At 39.0% G+C, this 20,252-nt stretch overlaps 1 protein-coding gene across 1 annotated transcript in view; it reads left to right on the top strand.

The window, feature by feature from the left end:
• Window positions 1-20,252, top strand: part of CARF (calcium responsive transcription factor) — a 60,024-nt gene that overhangs the window by 38,555 nt on the left and 1,217 nt on the right. Inside the window, 7 exon segments of the mRNA XM_066344899.1 lie at window positions 2,280-2,400; window positions 5,074-5,217; window positions 8,042-8,275; window positions 11,715-11,877; window positions 13,710-13,773; window positions 16,496-16,626; window positions 17,000-17,369. Of these exon segments, the coding sequence (XP_066200996.1) occupies window positions 2,280-2,400; window positions 5,074-5,217; window positions 8,042-8,275; window positions 11,715-11,877; window positions 13,710-13,773; window positions 16,496-16,626; window positions 17,000-17,369 (1,227 nt within the window).

Genomic DNA, 20,252 nt, shown 5'->3' with positions numbered 1-20,252 from the left:
GAGAAGAAGGGGGAGAGAGAGAGAGAGACATCAATTTGTTGTTTCAGTTATTTATGCATTTATTGGTTAATTCTTGTACATACCCTAACGGGGGATAGAACCCACAACTTTGACATATCAGGACGATGCTCTAACCAACTGAACTACGCAGCTGAGGCCAACAGTAATTTTTTTTTTTTCTTTTCAACAGTAATTTCTTAATGTCTTAGAATGTCCAATGTTCATATTCCTCCACTTGGCTCATAATTCTTTTTTCATAGATTTGTCCAAATTCACAGATTATATTCGGTTAATATATCTCTTAAATTTCATCTAAAACGTTCTGTTCTATTTTCTTCCAGATAGTTTGTTCTGTGGAGTTTGCCATATTTTAGATTTTGCTGGTTCAGTCTTTGTGGTATAATTTAACATGTTCTTTTAACTCCTGTACTTCCTGTAAACTGTTAGATCTAGAGGCTTGACTAAATGAAGATTCAATCTTTGTAAAAGTATTTTGCAAGAATACTTCTGTATAGTTCTTATTTTTCTTTTTTCTTTTATTTGGAAGGAAGGGAAATAGTGAGACAGACTCCTGCATGTGCCCCAACTGGGATCAACCTGGCAACCCATCTAGGGTCAATGCTTGAATCAACCAAGCTATTTTTAGTGCCTGATGCTGACACTTGGACCAACCAAGCTATTCTCAGCCACCAGGGTCACAAGTCACTAGCTGCAGAAGGGAACAGGGAATGGGAGGGGGATAGAAGCAGATGGTTGCTTTTCCTGTGTGCCCTGACTGGAAATTGAACCCAGGATGTCCATAAACCAGGCTGACACTCTATCCACTGAACAACCAGCCAGGGCCCTGTGTAGTTCTTATTGATACCTATGTGTAATACCATTTAGTGATGTTAAATTAAGATCAATCAGTGGAATCAGTTGTTTAGAGTATTGTCAAATTTTTTTATTTTGCCATTCTGAAGAATGTAAGTTAGTATTTTACTGTTTTCAATTTGTATTTCCCGTATTTCCCTCTTTTCTAGTGAAGTTGAACATCTTTTTATTTGTTCATTTAATATCATTTTTTCTTTCTTAATTGCCTATTCATAGTCTTTGCTCATTTTTCTGTTTGCATCTTTATTTTAAAAAATTTTGTTTTTTATAGTCTGCATATTAATATTTTGTTATGTGTATTATAAAATGTAGTTTTTCAAACTATTATTTTAATTTTACCTTTATTTACAGTGTCTTTTATATCTAAGTTTTACATTTTAATATCTTTATTAACATTTGAATTTATGATTTGTATTTTTGGTTTTATATTTTAGAAATTTGCTCTCCCTTAGAATAGGATATTCAACTTAAAATTTTAAACTGTATAATTTTTATATTTACTTATTTGTATTATCTATTGCTATGTAACGCATTACTCCAAATTTGGTGACTGAAAACAACAAACATTTATTACCTCACAGTTACTGTGAGTCAGGAATCCAGGAGCAGCTTAGCACGGTGGTTCTGCCTCAGGACCTTCACAAGACAGCAGTTAAGGTACGGGCTGGAGCTGCAGTCATCTCATGGCTTGACTAGGGTGGTCGGCTTCCATGCCCACCATGAGCCTGTTTGCAGACCTTCTTCCTTGCCACATGGGCCTCTGCACAGATCTGCCACACTACATGACAGCCGATATTTCCCAGAGAGCAATGCAACAAGAGCAAGAGGGTACCCAAGAGAGAAGTCACAGACTTTTTTATAACCTAATATCAAAAATGACATCCTGTCAATTCAGCTATATTCAGTAGAAGTAAGTTAATAAGTCCAGCCCATGTGCAAGGGAAGGGAATTACACAAAGACATGTACTAGGAGGTAAGATCACTGGGGGCATCTTAGTGACTTACTATCACATTATTCTAACAGTCCACATATAAAAAAGGAAATAAGTAATTATAAAAGGAAATAAAAAAATTTTAATGACATTAATATTAACAAATGTAGCATGTGGTTATTTCTATTTATAAAATGGTAAATTTTATTAAAATTATATGTATGTAAATACCAGTTGACATTCAGTAAATATGGTATTTAACTCATTTTCTTAACATATATAATATGGTTTGCTAAATAATACAATAAACTTTTAAATTTATTTATACATTTTAGTAAGACTTATTGCTGTTTTATTTCCTTAAAGTTGTGTAACGAAAAGAGAGCTTTTGACATTGCCACCACTAAGTTATTTTTAATCTGGTATCCAGAACAGATGGATAATTGAATATCAATAGTTGGTTTTGACTCACAGGGAGTAGAGCCGTGGTAATGGAGTGTCAGTACGGGCCAAGGAGAAAAGGCTTCCAGTTAAAAAAAATCATTGAGCAGGAAAGCAGGCCTTGTCAGCTCTACAAAGCCACTTGTCCAGCCCGGTAAGCATTTTTTCTTTTATTCCTTTCTTATTAAGTACTTATTTTTGAATAGCTAATATGCACTTTGCGAAGTTTAAGCAGCTCCAAAAAATATACAGTGAAGTCTGAGTTTCCTCTTACTTTTGCTCCCTGTGTCCCTTTCTAAGGCAGCAGTTCTTGCCAGTTTCCTGAGTAACCTTCCAAAGATATTCTGTGTATATGAATATATATATATTCCTTCATACAATCATGCTATATCTTTATATATTCTTTACATTCATAAATGTTGAAAATCTTAGTAAAGCTTACTAATATGTTCTTTTCTTAAAGTTAGGTAGTCATGTACCTTCTTTCCTATTATGAATCCATATTGCTTTGTTTTCCTTCTGAATGCTCATTGTGATTGTTTACTGAATAGCTATTATGCTTTATACTAGTTTGAATATAATGGCATATACTATATAGTACACTTTGCTTTTATTATTCCAAATAAATCTCAAAGCTGCCATATCTGTATTTAAAAGCACTGGTTATTTCTTAAATTTTTTTAAAATTTATTTTTTAAATTGAGATATAATTAGCATATAACATATTGGTTTTGTGGTTCCTTTTTAATATTTATACAATGGTCTATTAATAGATGAATTATCTTTTATTTAATTAGACTTGTAATGATGGACTCTGAAAAGTATTCTTTATTATTATATACAAAGCTGCAGTTAATAATATTGTACCTGTTTATACACTTGTGCAAGTATACTAGTAGAATAAATTCCTTGAAATGAAATTGCTAGGGCAAAGGTTATATTCTTTTAAAATGTTGACAGGTATTATCAAGTTTATTTTTAGAGAGATTTTAGCAATTATATTCATAGCAGCAACATATGAGACCAACATAGTAAGTTTTAGATAGAATAGGACAACAGAATTATTGCTCTGAGCAAAAATGAAAAATGTGAACCAATCAAAGATTTTCATAAAGTCCTTTGCTAATATTGCTTTTTTCTGACATTGAAAATGTTTTATATTATTAGATAAAATAAAATTTAAAAAGATAACATATAAAGGTTGGACTTAGTTGATCTTTGAAACTTTTTTTTTGTTTGTTTGTATTTTTCTGAAGCTGGAAACGGGGAGAGACAGACAGACTCCCGCATGCGCCCGACCGGGATCCACCCAGCACGCCCACCAGGGGCGATGCTCTGCCCACCAGGGGGCGACGCTCTGCCCTTCCCGGGCGTCGCTCTGGCGTGACCAGAGCCACTCTAGCGCCTGGGGCAGAGGCCGAGGAGCCATCCCCAGCGCGCCCAGGCCATCCTTGCTCCAATGGAGCCCCGGCTGCGGGAGGGGAAGAGAGAGACAGAGAGGAAGGAGGGGGGGGGGCGGTGGAGAAGCAAATGGGCGCCTCTCCTATGTGCCCTGGCCGGGAATCGAACCCGGGTCCCCTGCACGCCAGGCCGACGCTCCACCGCCGAGCCAACCGGCCAGGGCCGATCTTGAAACATTTTAACAGCACATCTTATATCACAGACCTCAGTATTCTCAAGTTTTTAAAGTCAGGTCAGAAGGTTTTTCTTGTTTAATCTGGTAATGTTAACTTTAGGCAATATTTAAACCTGACCATGAAACAATTTTCAGGTCATTTTTACATATGATAATAAATCTAAAACTTTACGTCTAACTTGGGAGAAAATCTCTATATGTGAAGAAATTATTTTATTCTTTGTTATTCTCTAAGTACTTAATTAGTATCTACTCTGTGCCCAGCAACCACATTGGGTGCTGTGGGAAGGAGAGAGACTAAAAGAGGCATAAGATTTTACTTAATTATGAGGAACTTAAAATGTTGTTGAAGTAGATCAGTAAACAAAAAACGTTTAGAGAACATAGTAGTATAGTATGAATTAGCTAACCATTTTTGGAAAGGAAAAATATCCATGCAAACTCATTAACAAGAAAGAAAGTACTTAGATAAGAAAGCCTGATGCTGATGTTTACATTGAATTTGGATAGGTAGAGAATTAAAGGAAAGATATTGTAGGTTAGAACTATATAAATAAAGATATAGCATGATTATATATTTGGTATCAGTGGAGGAAGGATGATTTCATCATTAAGATGATAAAGTTCACAGGAAAAGCAATTTTATATTTGAAGTAACTGAAAGTAAGTTTAGGTAAATAAGTTAGAATCATATGGAATGCCTTGAATGCTGCTGAGAAATTTTACTTGACTAAAGAGTAGATAGATTTAAAAAAAAAAAAAGAGACAAGAGCAGATAGATGTTTTAGACAAGAAGTGCAAATAAGAATTATTGTGGCATAGATGTGTCAGGTGGATTTAAGTAATGCAAGACTGGATGTCCAGAGGGCCAGAAAGAGGCTATTAAAGTAATCGAGGTATGAGATGTTAATGGCTTCCTAGAGAATGGAGAAGAGGCAAATCCAGTAAAAACAAAACAAAACCTAATATCTAGAAATATTTAGATATTTTACTGAAATCATGATTATTGTTAATTTGCTAAGTATTATGATGCATTGAGAATATGGCATGTCTTTCATGTAATCATCTGAATGCTTTCTAGATAAATTGAATTTTTTCTAAATTTTAATGATTCAAATAAACTTTTGGTTGGTAAATTAGGTTTTCTTGAGATTACAATATAATGAAAAAGTATTTTTTTCTTATAAAAAGAATTTATATTAAAAAGGTACAAAAGTTTCCTGAATATCGAGTTTCTACAGACCCCAAAATTGATAAGAAAATAATCCGATTGGAGCAAGAGAAAGCCTTTAACATCCTAAAGAAGAACTTGGTAGATGCTGGTGGTGTTCTTAGGTATGATGTTTATATAGTTCTTTTTTTATAAACTGATTAACTCCATTTGCATGAACATGTTGTGTAAAATAAGTTATAATTATGCTTTCCAATTATTTAATTAAGAAATGGTTTTTATAAGGTGGATATCTCACTGGTAGTACCCTAGGTATTAAAATGATTTGCCACTGAATAAGCCATTGAGTTTATCAGCCAAATGTCATAGCTAAATCAGGCCAAAGGATTCTGTATATCAAAGGAAGTTTTCCCCCCCAAATAACAAATACATACATAGCAACGCATTTCACTATATATTTATTACTTTTTTTCAGACAATAAGAACTGAACTTGCAGTCACCTGAATATTTTTTCAATGCATCTTCGATTATTTGTGGCAGCCAGAAATGAATTCTAAGCCCTACACAAAATTCTGTTTTATACTTTTTATACTAGTCATTTTAAAATTATTTAATTTAATTTTTTATTAGGTTTATTGGGGTAACATTGGTTAATAAGATTATATAGGTTTCAAGTGTCGATTTCTATGATACATGATCTGTAATATAGCATGTGTGCCCACCACCCAAGGTCAGATCATCTTCCATCACCATATATTTGACTCACTAAGGTCTTAAATAAGAAAAAATATAAGCTTTCTTTCTTATTCATTTTTTGTGTGTTTGTCAACCCAGGTGAAAAAATTGTAATTGCTTTAGGGGCTTAAAGGTATGGACCATAATTTTTGTGTGAACTTAAAATTTTTTTCATTCATAAAAAATAGTCAGGCCCTGGCCGGTTGGCTCGGTGATAGAGCGTCGGCCTGGCGTGCGGAAGTCCCGGTTCGATTCCCAGCCAGGGCACACAGGAGAGGCACCCATCTGCTTCTCCACCCCTCCCCCTCTCCTTCCTCTCTGTCTCTCTCTTCCCCTCCCGCAGCCAAGGCTCCATTGGAGCAAAAGATGGCCCGGGCGCTGGGGATGGCTCTGTGGCCTCTGCCTCAGGCGCTAGAGTGACTCTGGTCGCGACAGAGCGACGCTCTGGATGGGCAGAGCATCGCCCCCTGGTGGGCGTGCCGGGTGGATCCTGGTCGGGCGCATGCGGGAATCTGTCTGACTGCCTCCCCGTTTCCAGCTTCAGAAAAATACAAAAAATAAAAATAAATAAATAAAATAAAGAGTCAATAATTAAAGCCTTCAGTTTGGAAAACATTGCATGCAATTTTTAAGTAGGCTCCATTTTACACAATATCAGTCGTTGCAAGCATTTTATACAAATGTATCAATTAAAACAGTGTCCTGTCAGATCAGTTCATTTTCTTAGCATTTTTGTTGGTTGTCTGGCCCTGGGGTGACAGGCGCTGGAGCACTGTAGAGGCAGTATGGTGAGCTCTTGTCAGAGGAGATTCTCCCACATAGCTTGGTCTTGATAAACTACAGTGTGTCTGTACATTCATGGTGCACTTTTGAACGGTCACAGGAAAGCAACAGAAGTCGATAGAAATGTGAAATTTGCACCAAATAAAAGGAAAACCCTCCCAGTTTCTGTAGGATGATGTGGCAGCATGTGCACATGCTCAGATGATGATGTAACACCGTGTATACAGCAGAGCAGCCCACGGCCATGCCAGTCGAGATGTGGACGGTACAGAGGAAAGTTCAGTGTGTTCTGTGACTCACTAAATTTGAATCCATGACCAAAGTGCAACGTGAATATCGGCGCGTTTATATCAAAGCACCACCACCTAGGAGTAACATTACTCGGTGGGATAAGCAGTTGAAGGAAACCGGCAGTTTTGTGGAGAAACCCCGTTCTGGTAGGCCATCAGTCAGTGATGAGTCTATAGAGGCTATATGGGATAGCTACCTAAGGAGCCCTAAAAAATCTGTGTGTGAGCCCACATCAAACTGCACTGAATAGGTATGAAACTGGGAGAGTTTTCCCTTATTTGGTGCAGATTTCACATTTCTCTTGTCTTTTGTTGCTTTCCTGTGACCGGTCAAAAGTGCACCATGACTTTACGGACACACTGTATTAACTATATCCACTGTTTGTTTGGAAGGATAATACCTGCAACAGAGAAATTGTAATCTGATGACAAAGTGAATAGAATGGGAATATACACGATTTAAAAGATAATGGTGTAAAATTGTCTTTATTTTAAGATGAATTTACTTAATATGAGATTTAAAATACCATTTCAGGCCCTGGCCGGTTGGCTCAGTGGTAGAGCGTCGGCCTGGCGTGCAGGGGTCCCCGATTGATTCCCGGCCAGGGCACACAGGAGAAGCGCGCATCTGCTTCTCCACCCCTCCCCCTCTCCTTCCTCTCTGTCTCTCTCTTCCCCTCCCACAGCCAAGGCTCCATTGGAGCAAAGATGGCCCGGGCGCTGGGGATGGCTCCTTGGCCTCTGCCCCAGGTGCTAGAGTGGCTCTGGTCGCGACAGAGCGACACCCCGGAGGGGCAGAGCATCGCCCCCTGGTGGGCAGAGCGTCACCCCCTGGTGGGCGTGCCGGGTGGATCCCGGTCGAGCGCATGCGGGAGTCTGTCTGACTGTCTCTCCCCATTTCTAGCTTCAGAAAAATACCAAAAAAAAAAAAAAATACCATTTCATATATACTTAAATATACTTAAATTCTGTATCCTCCTTAACTTTAGGGCCATAATGAAAAGTCTGTAACAAAAGAAAAAATATTTGTATTTAATTGAGTTTAAAGCCAATCTTAGAAGAGTTAAGCAGAGGACATTTTATATTTATATTTAATATAATATATAATTTTTTCTTAAAATATTATTTCTTTTCCTGATGAATATTATAATAGGTAATTATGATTCTTGCCTTTGTCAGGTGGTATGTACAGTTACCTACACAGCAAGCTCATCAGTATCACGATTTAGAGACTCCTTCTCTCCCTTTGTCACCTTCTCCTTTTCCTGTGTCCTCTCGTGAAGAAGAGGAAACTGCAATTAGAGATGAGAATTGTGCGTTACCCTCACGTCTACATCCTCAAGTAGCACGTAAGATTCAAGAATTAGTATCCCAGGGAACAGAACAAGTGTATACAGTAAGGAAACAGCTGAGGTACGTAGAAACAAATTGTTTTTCTATGTTTTTATTTATTTATTTTTGTTGCTTTAAACAATACACTGAACCTTGTAGACATTTTCTGGGAGATATGCTATTAGAGTAGAAAAAGAATATCGTTTATCAATTTATTAAAATAATCTTATTTAGTAACTGATCATTTTCGAGCCGATGCTTGGCAAGCCATGAGTAATGATTTGAATTACTCATTTGAGATATTCCATATTCTGATTGACCAACTATTTCTAAATGATATATGATTTGAGTTATATAATAAATACCTGTGTAGGAAACATCTTTATAGATTCAAAGTTTTTTGGGTTTTTTTTTGGTATTTTTCTGAAGCTGGAAATGGGGAGAGACAGTCAGACAGACTCCCGCATGCGCCCGACCGGGATCCACCCGGCACGCCCACCAGGGAGCGACGCTCTGCCCCTCCGGGGCATCGCTCTGTCGTGACCAGAGCCACTCTAGCACCTGGGCAGAGGCCAAGGAGCCATCCCCAGCGCCCGGGCCATCTTTGCTCCAATGGAGCCTTGGCTGCGGGAGGGGAAGATCGAGACAGAGAGGAAGGAAGGGGGGGTGGAGAAGCAGATGGGCGCTTCTCCTGTGTGCCCTGGCCGGGAATCGAACCTGGGACTTCCGCACGCCAGGCCGATGCTCTACCACTGAGCCAACCAGCCAGGGCCGATTTTTTTTTTTTTTTTAATAAATTTTAGCTTGAGTAATGGTGGCTTTGGTTATGGTCAGTGGGCTTAATGGTTAATGCAGGTAGAGGCTTTGTTCTGATTGGGCCTACATGACTTAATAATGATGTCTATAAATAGACACCTTTTTAAAAAAATTTTTTTTAATCTTTTTTTAATTTTTGTATTTTTCTGAAGTTGGAAACGGGGAGGCAGTCAGACAGACTCCCACATGCGCCCGACCGGGATCCACCCAGCACGCCCACCAGGGGGCGATGCTCTGCCCATCTGGGGCGTCACTCTGTTGCGACCAGAGTCATTCTAGCGCCTGAGGCAGAGGCTACGGAGCCATCCTCAGCGCCTGGGCCAACTTTGCTCCAATGGAACCTTGGCTACGGGAGGAGGAGAGAGAGACAGAGAGGAAGGAGAGGGGGAGAGGTGGAGAAGCAGATGGGCGCTTCTCTTGAGTGCCCTGGCCGGGAATCGAACCCGGGACCCCTGCACGCCAGGCTGATACTCTACCACTGAGCCAACCGGCCAGGGCCTAGATTCAAAGATTTTAAAAGCTCTAGGCCAACGTACTTATTTTAAGCTATTGAAATACAATTAAATTTTATTACAACAGAAGAATATGGATAGTTCTTTGTCTAATGAAATCTTACATGTAACACTCTGGTTTTATTGATACTAAGGATATAATAATTAACTATTATTATCAGGTAGCACTTAACATGTGAGTGCCAGGTATTGTGCTCAGCACTTTATATACATGATTGCATTTATTTTTCTATTTTTTTATTTTTTATTTTTTTATAGAGACAGAGAGAAGAGTCAGAGAGAGGGATAGACAGGGACAGACAGACAGGAATGGAGAGATGAGAAGCATCAATCATTAGTTTTTTGTTGCGCATTGCAACACCTTAATTGTTCATTGATTGCTTTCTCATATGTGCCTTGACCGCGGGCCTTCAGCAGACCGAGTAACCCCTTGCTCGAGCCAGCGACCTTGGGCTCAAGCTGGTGAGCTTTTGCTTAAACCAGATAAGCCCTCGCTCAAGCTGGCAACCTCGGGGTCTCGAACCTGGGTCTTCCGCATCCCAGTCCGACGCTCTATCCACTGCGCCACCGCCTGGTCAGGCTATTTTTTTTTTTCTTAAGTGAGAAGCAGGGAGGCAGAGAGATAGACTCCTGCATGCACCCCGACAAGGATCCACCCAGCAAACCCCCTATAGGGTTATGCTCTGCCCATCTGGGGCCATTGCTTTATTGCTTGGCAATCAAGCTATTTTAGTGCTTGAGGCAGGCCATGGAGCCATCCTCAGTGCCAGGGACCAACTTGCTCCAACTAATCCTTGGCTGTGGGAGAAGAAGAGATAGAGAGAGAGAGAGAGAGAGAGGAGAGGGGGAGGTAATGACTGTTTTAAGTATAAAAAAATGATATACTGGAAGTAGTTTATTATTTCATGCACTTAATACTTAAAAAATAAGTACAATAAAAGAGGTACACAAAACTAGATTCGATAAGAAAGTTTTAAAATACTAATGAAAAATATTAAATAATACCTGATAAAAAGCAATAAATCTGTTATTTAGATATTTCCAGTGCCAGCTTGTCACCTCCTGGTTGTTTGGCACTTATTCTCTTTACACTATATGTTTGTTTACTGAAGTAAAAAACACAAGGGAATTAAAATGTAGTATTTCATCAAAGGTATAAGGTATAATGAGTATTTTGAAATGAATGAATAAATATTACAAGCATAGTTCTGTCCAATTTTTTTTACCTATGGACAAAATGAACATAATGGCTGGCACTTAGAATACGCTGTTGCACAGATGAACATTAAAAAAGAGTAAGGAATATAAATTTGTGATTTCTACATTAGGCAGCTGCCCAGGCACCCACTTTAGAGAGAACCTTGATTATAAGTGCCATTTTAACAACCAGCTTGCCGAACTCAACAAAAAATTAGGTATCGGTTCAGCTGAACTGGTGCAAACCAGCTGAATCCCACTGTCTGAGGTATTCAGTGCAACACCTGACCTAGTAAGCATTCAAAAACATACTTAAATTGAAAATAGTGATTTTTTTATATTCATAAAAGTATAAAACTCACTTTAAGATACAGGTTTTTGGGTTTTTTTCCAAGTGAGAGGAAGGGAGCTAGAGAGATAGAATCCCACATGCGCCCCTACCGGGATCCACCCGGCAACCCTTGTCCAGGGCCAATGGCTCTGCCCATCTTGGGCCATGCTTGCAACTGAGCTTTTCTTAGCGCCTGAGGCAGAGACTCCACGGAGCCATCCGCAGTGCCCTGGCTTATGCACTCAAACCAATGGCTGTGGGAGAGGAAGAGAGACAGAGAGACAGAGAAAGAGAGACAGAGAGAGAGAGAAAGAAAGAGAAAGAGAAAGAGAGAAGGGGGAGGGGGGAGAAGCAGATGGTCGCTTCTCCTGTGTGCCCTGACTGGAAATCAAACCCAGGACTAACACACACTGGGCCATTCGTTGCTCTACCACTGAGCCAACCACCCATGGCCTAAGATACACAGTTGTTTATTATGTTTCTTTAATCCTCATGAATACTATGATTAAATGTATGAGAAAAACTAAAAGTAGAAAAATATAAACTACTTATAAAGCTGTAAGTCATACTTTATACAAGTTTATGCCAAAAGAGAACCTTCTCATGTGATCTCAAGTAAATTGCTAGATTATTTATGGTTTATTCCATTTTATATTCTCCACAGAAAATTTGTGGAAAGAGAACTATTCAAACCTGAACAGGTACCTGAAAGGCATAATTTATCCTTTTTTCCAACTGTGAATGATATAAAAAATCACATCCATGAAGTACAGAAATCTTTGAGAAACGGAGATAATGTGTATAACTCGGAGATTATTCCAACAACGGTATGATTAAACTATAATTCCTTGTTTTATTACAGAATCTTTCTCAGCTTCTATTTCTATTTGGATTAGTAGTGTTGATTACTATTAGGACATGTAAATAAATATAATATTAAAAAATAGGGTTTTTCCTTAAAATATAAACATTATGAACTCTCAAATGATGATTTGACTAAATTTTTGTATTACTCAAAAAGAAGAAAAACCAGTGAATTTCCAGTTCTGACTCTAATAACAATAGTAATCTTTATCTAAAAATTAACATAGTTCATCTCTGTAAAAAGCATATCTTATTCATTTAACAGGCTTATTGATTATGTGCTGTGTATATCTTCTAAGTAGATGGGTAAATTTAAATAAAATAGTTCAGACTTCAGTAAAGTAATAATTTTAGGTCTGTATGCCATATGTGGATATTAATGTTTCCTTATCTATAATAGTTTCCCCTGAATATTGGCCACGTCTATGAAAATTTTTTCTGCTTTGAAGAGATTAATATCATTACCCAGAAGCTACTAGTTATAATGTGGGCAGTGATTATGGCTTTAAAATTTCAGCAACAATAGTCTTTGCTCTCCATATTTTTACTATCCAAATTCAGTAATAGATTTAGGTTTTTGTTTATTTTTTAGATTTAGACTTTTTTATAGCTAGAGCTACTATTCTATGCTATCCAAAACTCATAATTACTCACTATCCAAAATTCAAGAACAAGAACAGATTTGGTTAGCAACGGTCCTTGCCACCTATACTTGCTATCCAAAGTCTTGCTATCTGAACTTGGGAAACTAAGGCATTTGGATAGTGAAGTACTGTATTTTTTGCTCCATAAGACACACTTTTTTCCCCCTGTAAAGCCAGTAGCCAGGGCCATAATCACAGCCGCCTGGCCCATGCAGGTTCGCATTAGATTCGGACAGACGGTAATGAAACAACGGAGCCAAGAACTGGTGGGCCATTAGCATTAATCCTAGCTTGCACCCGGTGGGCAAGTAAAAACACACACTGGGTCCAAAGCCCACTCACTCAGTGCTCACAAAGCTACTGACTTATCCAAGTTTCCTAGAATCAAAGGTTTCTAGCTCACTAGCCTTATTCACCTCTGTTCCCCATCTCCTTCTCTCCGCACAAACCCTGCACAAACTGGTTTCTCCTTCAGCACTCCACCATCTTGGCTGCCTCTCCTCTCCTCTAATGCTAATCTCAGGAACCCAGAGAGAGCAAGCTCCCGGTCTGCCCCCATTTTATAGTGTAGAAATCAAAACCTTTAATCCTATATACAAACAAGGAAGTCTCTGATACAAAGTCACTTATCTGAAGCATAATGGGATTCCTCATGAGAGTGCACCACCATACATCAAAAAGGGTGGGAAAGGCTTAGTCCTAAAACCAAGCCCCAGGCTACAAGGATCCTGCCTGCCCACAGCCCGCCCCCAACACACATTAATATAATCACACCCATCCCAAGCAATCACCTGGGCAATGGGCTTCCACATGGGCAGTGCCATCTTTAACAAAGTGAGCATAATATATTTTATCTGCCCAACATCCCCCAAAAGTGGAGGGGAAAATGCCCATGTGTCTTATGGAACAAAAACTGCGGTATTTTATTAAATATTTTAACACACTATTTGGTTCAGAATATTTTTTTTTCTTATTTTCCTCCTTACAACCCTAGGTGTGTTTTATGGTCAGGTGTGTCTTATGGAGCGAAAAATACTGTATACTTGTGCTTTGAAAATATGAACTATTATACTGTTACAATAAAATGACAGTTGTATTGATATTTTAAAATGTTTTTTCAATATTTATTGAGGTGAATGTTCCCTTTTTAGCTTCAATGGGCTACAGACAGTGGGGATATTCTCAGAGAGACTGTCACAGTTACATTTGCAGAAGGTAGGTTATGTTTAATGCCTTTAAAATATCAAATCTAAGAATGCTAAAATGGGAAGACAGTTAAGATATTATCTCATCTCATCAAATGTTATGGATAAGGACACTATGGCCCTAAGAGATAAGAGCAACTATGTTAGGATTTATCAAAGAATTCCATCTATTTAAATTTCCTCTTTTCTTTATTTTTATTTTTATTTTTTTAGCAAGAGCAAGAGAGGGACAGACAGGGAAAGACAGGAAAGGAGAAAGATGAGAAGCATCAGCTTGTAATTGCGGCACTTTATTCATTGATTACTTCTCATATGAGCCCTGACAGGCAGAGGGGGGCGACTCCAGCCCAGCCACTGAACCCTTGCTTAAGCCAGTGACCTTGTGTTCAAGCCAGACCTTGGGCCTAAAGCCAGCTAAGATGGGGTCATGTCTATGATCCTGCGCTCAAGCCGGCGACACTGCACTCAAGTTGGTGAATCCATGCTCAAGCCAGATGAGCCTGTGCTCAAGCCAGCAACCTCAAGGTTTCAAACCTGGGTCTTCAGCATCCCAGGCTGATGCCCTATCCACTGCTCCACGACCTGGTCAGGCTTAAATTTCTTCTTATAATCAGTATTTTTGCTTCTTTATGATTGAAATTTAAGTCTGATTACTACCACAGTTTGCTATAAAGTTAGATTAATTCCAATAGTAATAACCCTCAGATACTGTGATCAGGAAACTATTGTCCCTTTTGTATGGTTTGCTTTTTCTCATATGTTCTTACTCCTATGTTGCATCAAGATCCCAAGCTGATTTCACCTCTTTTGTTCTCTCTTCTAGAAATGTCTTTTCTCCTCTTTTGCATGGCAAACATCACTCACTACTCAAATAATAATCTCTTTGGCTTTAAGTGCTCTCTTAACTTCATCCCCTATAAAGTTAGGTATTCACTCTTTTGTGTTTACATTTTTGTTTAACATGGTATCCTTTTGTTTACACATCTGTATCTTTCATTATGATTTGTATTTTATTCAAATTAATTTACCTGATTGTGGCAGAGCGACACCCCAGATGGGGAGAGCATCGCCCTGTGGTGGGCGTGCCAGGTGGATCCTGGTTGGGCGCATGCGGGAGTTGGTCTGACTGCCTCCCCATTTCCAACCTCAGAAAAATACAAAAAGAAAAAAAAAAGAAAAAAAATAGCATGTTGAAGGAGACAGAAAAAAAGCCAGTGCTTAAATCCATCTTTGTCTAATACCAGTGCCATTTTTTTTCTTGTATTTTTCTCTTGTATTTTACTGAAGTGAGAAGCAGGGAGGCAGAGAGACAGACTCCCACATGTGCCCAACCGGGATCCACTGCATGCCCACTAGGGGGCAGTGCTCTGCCCCTCTGGGGCATTGCTTTGTTGCAACCGGAGCCATTCTAGCACCTGAGGCAGAGGCCACAGAGCCATCCCCAGCACCCGGGCCAATTTTGCTCCAGTAGAGCCTTGGCTGCAGGAGGGGAAGATAGAGATAGAGAGAAAGGAGAAGGGGAAGGGTGGAGAAGCAGATGGGCACTTCTCCTGTGTGCCCTGGCCAGGAATTGAACCAGGGACTTCCACATGCTGGGCCAACGCTCTACTACTGAGCCAACTGAGTGATTTTTAAAAATCACTCAAGGCCCTGGCCGATTGGCTCAGCGGTAGAGCGTCGGCCTGGCGTGTGGGGGACCCGGGTTCGATTCCTGGCCAGGGCACATAGGAGAAGCGCCCATTTGCTTCTCCACCCCGCCCCCCTCCTTCCTCTCTGTCTCTCTCTTCCCCTCCTGCAGCCAAGGCTCCATTGGAGCAAAGATGGCCCAGGCGCTGGGGATGGCTCCTTGGCCTCTGCCCCAGGCGCTAGAGTGGCTCTGGTCGCGGCAGAGCGACGCCCCAGAGGGGCAGAGCATCGCCGCCTGGTGGGCAGAGCGGCGTCCCTGGTGGGCGTGCCGGGTGGATCCCGGTCGGGCGCATGCGGGAGTCTGTCTGACTGTCTCTCCCCGTTTCCAGCTTCAGGAAAATACAAAAAAAAAAAATTTTTTTTTTAAATCACTCAAAAGCCAGTATGAAAGCAATAGTAGTTGTTGGTAATTGGTTTTAGATTGATTTAAAGAGATGAATATTTTGGGGTTAAGATAAGATTTACATGAGAAGGAATCAAATTCCCTAAGGATAATTTACTTTAAAATTGAGATATTAAGAAAACAGATTTTTACTTGTATATATTCCTTAATGAGTTACTAGAGGAAATTTAATAGTTATTATTGAGGACCTGCTTGCTTTATACCAGGCATTGTCCTAGGCACTAGGGCTACCAAAGTAGCCTAAATTAAGGTTGGTCTTTGTGATAGAGAGGCTCAGTGGTTTTCCCTCATCTAGAGAAGTGTAGATATAATCCAAAATCATGGCATAGAAAATGGACTTGATCAGAGATATAGATGTAGTCTTTCAAGGAAAAAAAAATTATTTTCTACTTCCTCTTAGATATATTGAATTAAATTTAATAGAGGTTTAACCTAGGAATTTATATATTTTTAAAGTTCCCCTAATGGTTTGATTATCTACCAGGTTCTGGAAGTAGTGGACTACGTAACTTCTTCAAGTCCTCTTCAAACCCTTGACCTTATTTCCTATTCCAATTCTGATAGTTAGGATTGTAATAAAGAGTAGTATCCTAGAAGCCATACATTTTTTTGGTTTTAATACCTTTTTTAAAATATAATTTAGGAAATTCACCAGGAGAATCAACTACTACCAAAGTGGAAACCAATCAGACAAGGCGTGCCCTGTCTCCAGAACCAGCCCACTTGCTCTCCTCACTTTCTTCATTTCCACCAAAAATATTCACACAACCACAGGTAGAAATTCAGTAAAATAGCCATATTTGAGACCCTTTCTTTTTAATTCTCCCTTCTTTTCTTAGTGGTTTTACAGCATTGTTTTAGAATTATAATAATGATGAAAGATGTTTTCATTATTAATTTCCTGAATTTTGTATCATGATTTAAGATGATAATTTAAACAGTGTTTTGAAAAAGTTTGAGTTGATAATGCATACAATAAAATTTAGTTGTACTACTTTTCCTTTGGTTCTTGTTTCTATCCTCACTTAATATTTACTATAACTATACTCATATTTTATTTCAATTTTGTGTCAAAAGAATAATATATCCTGTGAGAATTTACAGAATAAATTAAAACATTTTGATGTAATTCTTTTTGGTTTAAAAGGGTTTACAGTTGCAACCAAGATTCACTTCTTCTGATGGATCATCGGCTCTGATATCAGTAAATAACTACCCTTCCTCCAGTCCTTCAAGACTTCTGGATTCAGCAGGAAGTGCTGTAATGAATGATAATTCTCTACAGCTTGGTCAAAGTCACAGCCTTGAAGTAGATACGTGCCTAACCGAAAACAATAGTATTGTCTCTACCATGAGTAACCTTCCAGGACCAGATCAAAATCTGGCTGCAATGGACCAGCTGGTGGATGTGGGAGATGTTGAGGATACAGAGAATCTGGAAGGAAGTGTTCATCGGATTCTGTTGGGAAATGTGCGGACCATTCCAATACAGATTATAGACAGCCACCCAGATCTTAGTAAGTTAAAATCAAGTTACGATGTTTTAAAACTTTATAGCTTATCACCACTATTACAACTACAGAAAAAAATATTTCTACTCAGCTGGTTTATAATATATAAAGGAAATCAAGTATAAAACTACAAGAAAAAGAGAAAAATTTCATAAGCATAAGTTTTAATAAGTTTTAAACTTTTTTTTTTTTTTTTTTACAGACAGAGCCAGAGTCAGAGAGAGGGACAGACAGGGACAGACAGACAGGAATGGAGAGAGATGAGAAGCATCAGTCATCAATTTTTCATTGCAACACCTTAGTTGTTCATTGATTGCTTTCTCATATGTGCCTTGACCGGGGGCCTTCAGCAGACCGAGTAACCCCTTGCTCAAGCCAGCGACCTTGGATCCAAGCTGGTGAGCTTTGCTCACACCAGATGAGCACGCACTCAAGCTGGCGACCTCGGGGTCTCGAACCTGGGTCCTCCGCATCCCAGTCCGATGCTCTATCCACTGCGCCACTGCCTGGTCAGGCCAAGTTTTAAACTTTTAATTTTGTTTTCTAGTGTAATTATTTATTTTCTTATTATCAGAGTTTACATGGAAAATCTGTGATGTGATGTCTGATCAGAAAGGTTATTTTAAAATGCATGAAAAAGATTAAAGAAACTTCAAGGAAAACTATTTAGTGTAGTAACTCAGTGTATTATGGGAAAAAGTAATATATACAGAATGAAAATAGAATGAAGTGTGCAGATATAAAGATTAAAATGTTGAGTTATAGACTTCTACGTGGATTTCTATGGAAATTGAAAGAGAACTAGTAAGACTTGGGGATTTGGATTTAATACATGACTTTGTTTACCTTCACTTTGTAATGAATCCAGCCCATATAGTAATAAACTGTTTACTACTACTTGACCTATTTCACTTCTTTTCCCAAAAATTGTTTTGGATTAGGCACTTATTGTGGGAAAAGATTTGTAGTTTGCTTTGAAGAGCAAAATCTTCATAGCAGTTACCTTAGAACATATATCTATTTCCCCTCCATTCTTTTTTTTTTTTTTTAATTTTTTATTTATTCATTTTAGAGAGGAGAGGGAGAGACAGAGGGAGAGAAGGGGGAGGAGCTGGAAGCATCAACTCCCATATGTGCCTTGACCAGGCAAGCCCAGGGTTTCGAACCGGCGACCTCAGCATTTCCAGGTCGACGCTTTATCCACTGTGCCACCACAGGTCAGGCCTCCCCTCCATTCTTTATTTATTCTTTTTTTTTTTTTTTTTTTTTTTTTTAGAGAGGAGAGGGAGAGACAGAGAGAGAGAGAGAAGAGAGACAGAGAGAGAAGGGGGGAGGAGCTGGAAGCATCAACTCCCATATGTGCCTTGACCAGGCAAGCCCAGGGTTTCAAACTGGTGACCTCAGCATTTCCAGGTCAACGCTTTAACCACTGCGCCACCACAGGTTAGGCTTCCCCTCCATTCTTAATCATCATTTTTCTGGGTAAGGGAAAATGTGAGATCGGTCCTTCTACAAAAGAATCGTTGTCTTTTAAATTTATTGGAAGTATTACATTTATCCGGAGGGCTGTGATAGTTGTCACTACTGAGGAACTTCAGTAAAACGGAGCAAAATGGGGGCCCTGGCCAGTGGTTCAGTAGAAAGAGCATCGGCCTGGCAAAGGGATGTCCAGGGTTTGATTCCCGGTCAGGGCACACAGGAGAAGCACCCATCTGCTTCTCTCCCCTCTCCCCCCCTTTCTTCCCTCTTCCCTTCCTGCAGCCGGTGACTCGATTGGTTTGATTGGTGCCCCAGGCACTGGCGATAACTCTGTTGGAGAACATCAACCTCAGGAGCTAAGAATAGCTCGGTACTAGAGCATTGCCCCTAGATGGGGCTGCTGGGTGGATCCCAGTCAGGGTGCATGCAAGAGTTTGCCTCACTATCTCCCCTCCTCTCACCTAAAAAGAAAGAAAATAAAAAGTGAGAGAAATGGAATATACTTGAATTAATCCTCATAACAACTTCATGAAAGAGTTGAAGGTGTCCTCATTCTACAGATGGTGAAACTAAGACTCAACAAGATTAAGTAATTGCCTAAGATCACATCTAGTGACAAAGAAGGAATTTAAATTCAGATCTATCTGCTTCTAAAGCTTTTTCATTCTAACATGCTTCCTCCCTCTGCATTGTGCCAAAGTATGTATTTCTGGGATCTCTAATTCAGATTGCTTTAAAGGGGACCCTCTTTAAATCTGAACTTACATATTTTATCAAATTAGCTCATGATCTGAGGGACTACTTCACCAGAATATTTATTCTCATGGTCATTTAAATCCATCTTCTACTGATTTTCTCTATGGCTCGAGCCAAACTGTAACATACCCATATGTAACAAGCGTTAGGTGTGTCCACCACACTTCTCTGAATAAATATGGTCCCTTTAACCTCAATTCCCTAAAGCAACTGAAAAACTGATATTTCTGAGAAGGAGAGAGAAAGATTTTATTTTATTTAGATATTCCTCTGGCCAATTCATAACAGTGCTGCTGGTGTTAATTTGGTCATAAGTTCTTTGAAGTCAGAATGGTAAATGCATTCTGAAATATTTTAGATAAGCAAACATGCAGAGCTATCATTTAAAGATGTGGTATATTTTTTTCCTAAAGTACTGATGTAGTGAAGTTTCTTTAGGTAGGGAAAATTTTCTTAATATATGACCACATATGGAAACCATATGGGAATGGTAACACATCTATGAGTTTGTGATACATATGCCTGCTGTTTGCAAAACAAATCATTTTGAAATAATGGAATGTTTCCTGGCTTTTATTCACACATGCTTCTAAAGACAATTATCTTTAAATATTAGTTATTTCTCATAATTTTCTCAGATTATGGACTGCTTTT

The sequence above is a fragment of the Saccopteryx leptura genome, chromosome 7 (assembly GCF_036850995.1).
Source record: "Saccopteryx leptura isolate mSacLep1 chromosome 7, mSacLep1_pri_phased_curated, whole genome shotgun sequence".
NCBI classification, from domain to species: Eukaryota; Metazoa; Chordata; class Mammalia; order Chiroptera; family Emballonuridae; genus Saccopteryx; species Saccopteryx leptura.
Note: the sequence above shows the minus strand (reverse complement) of the source record. Positions and strands in the feature narration are given on the sequence as shown.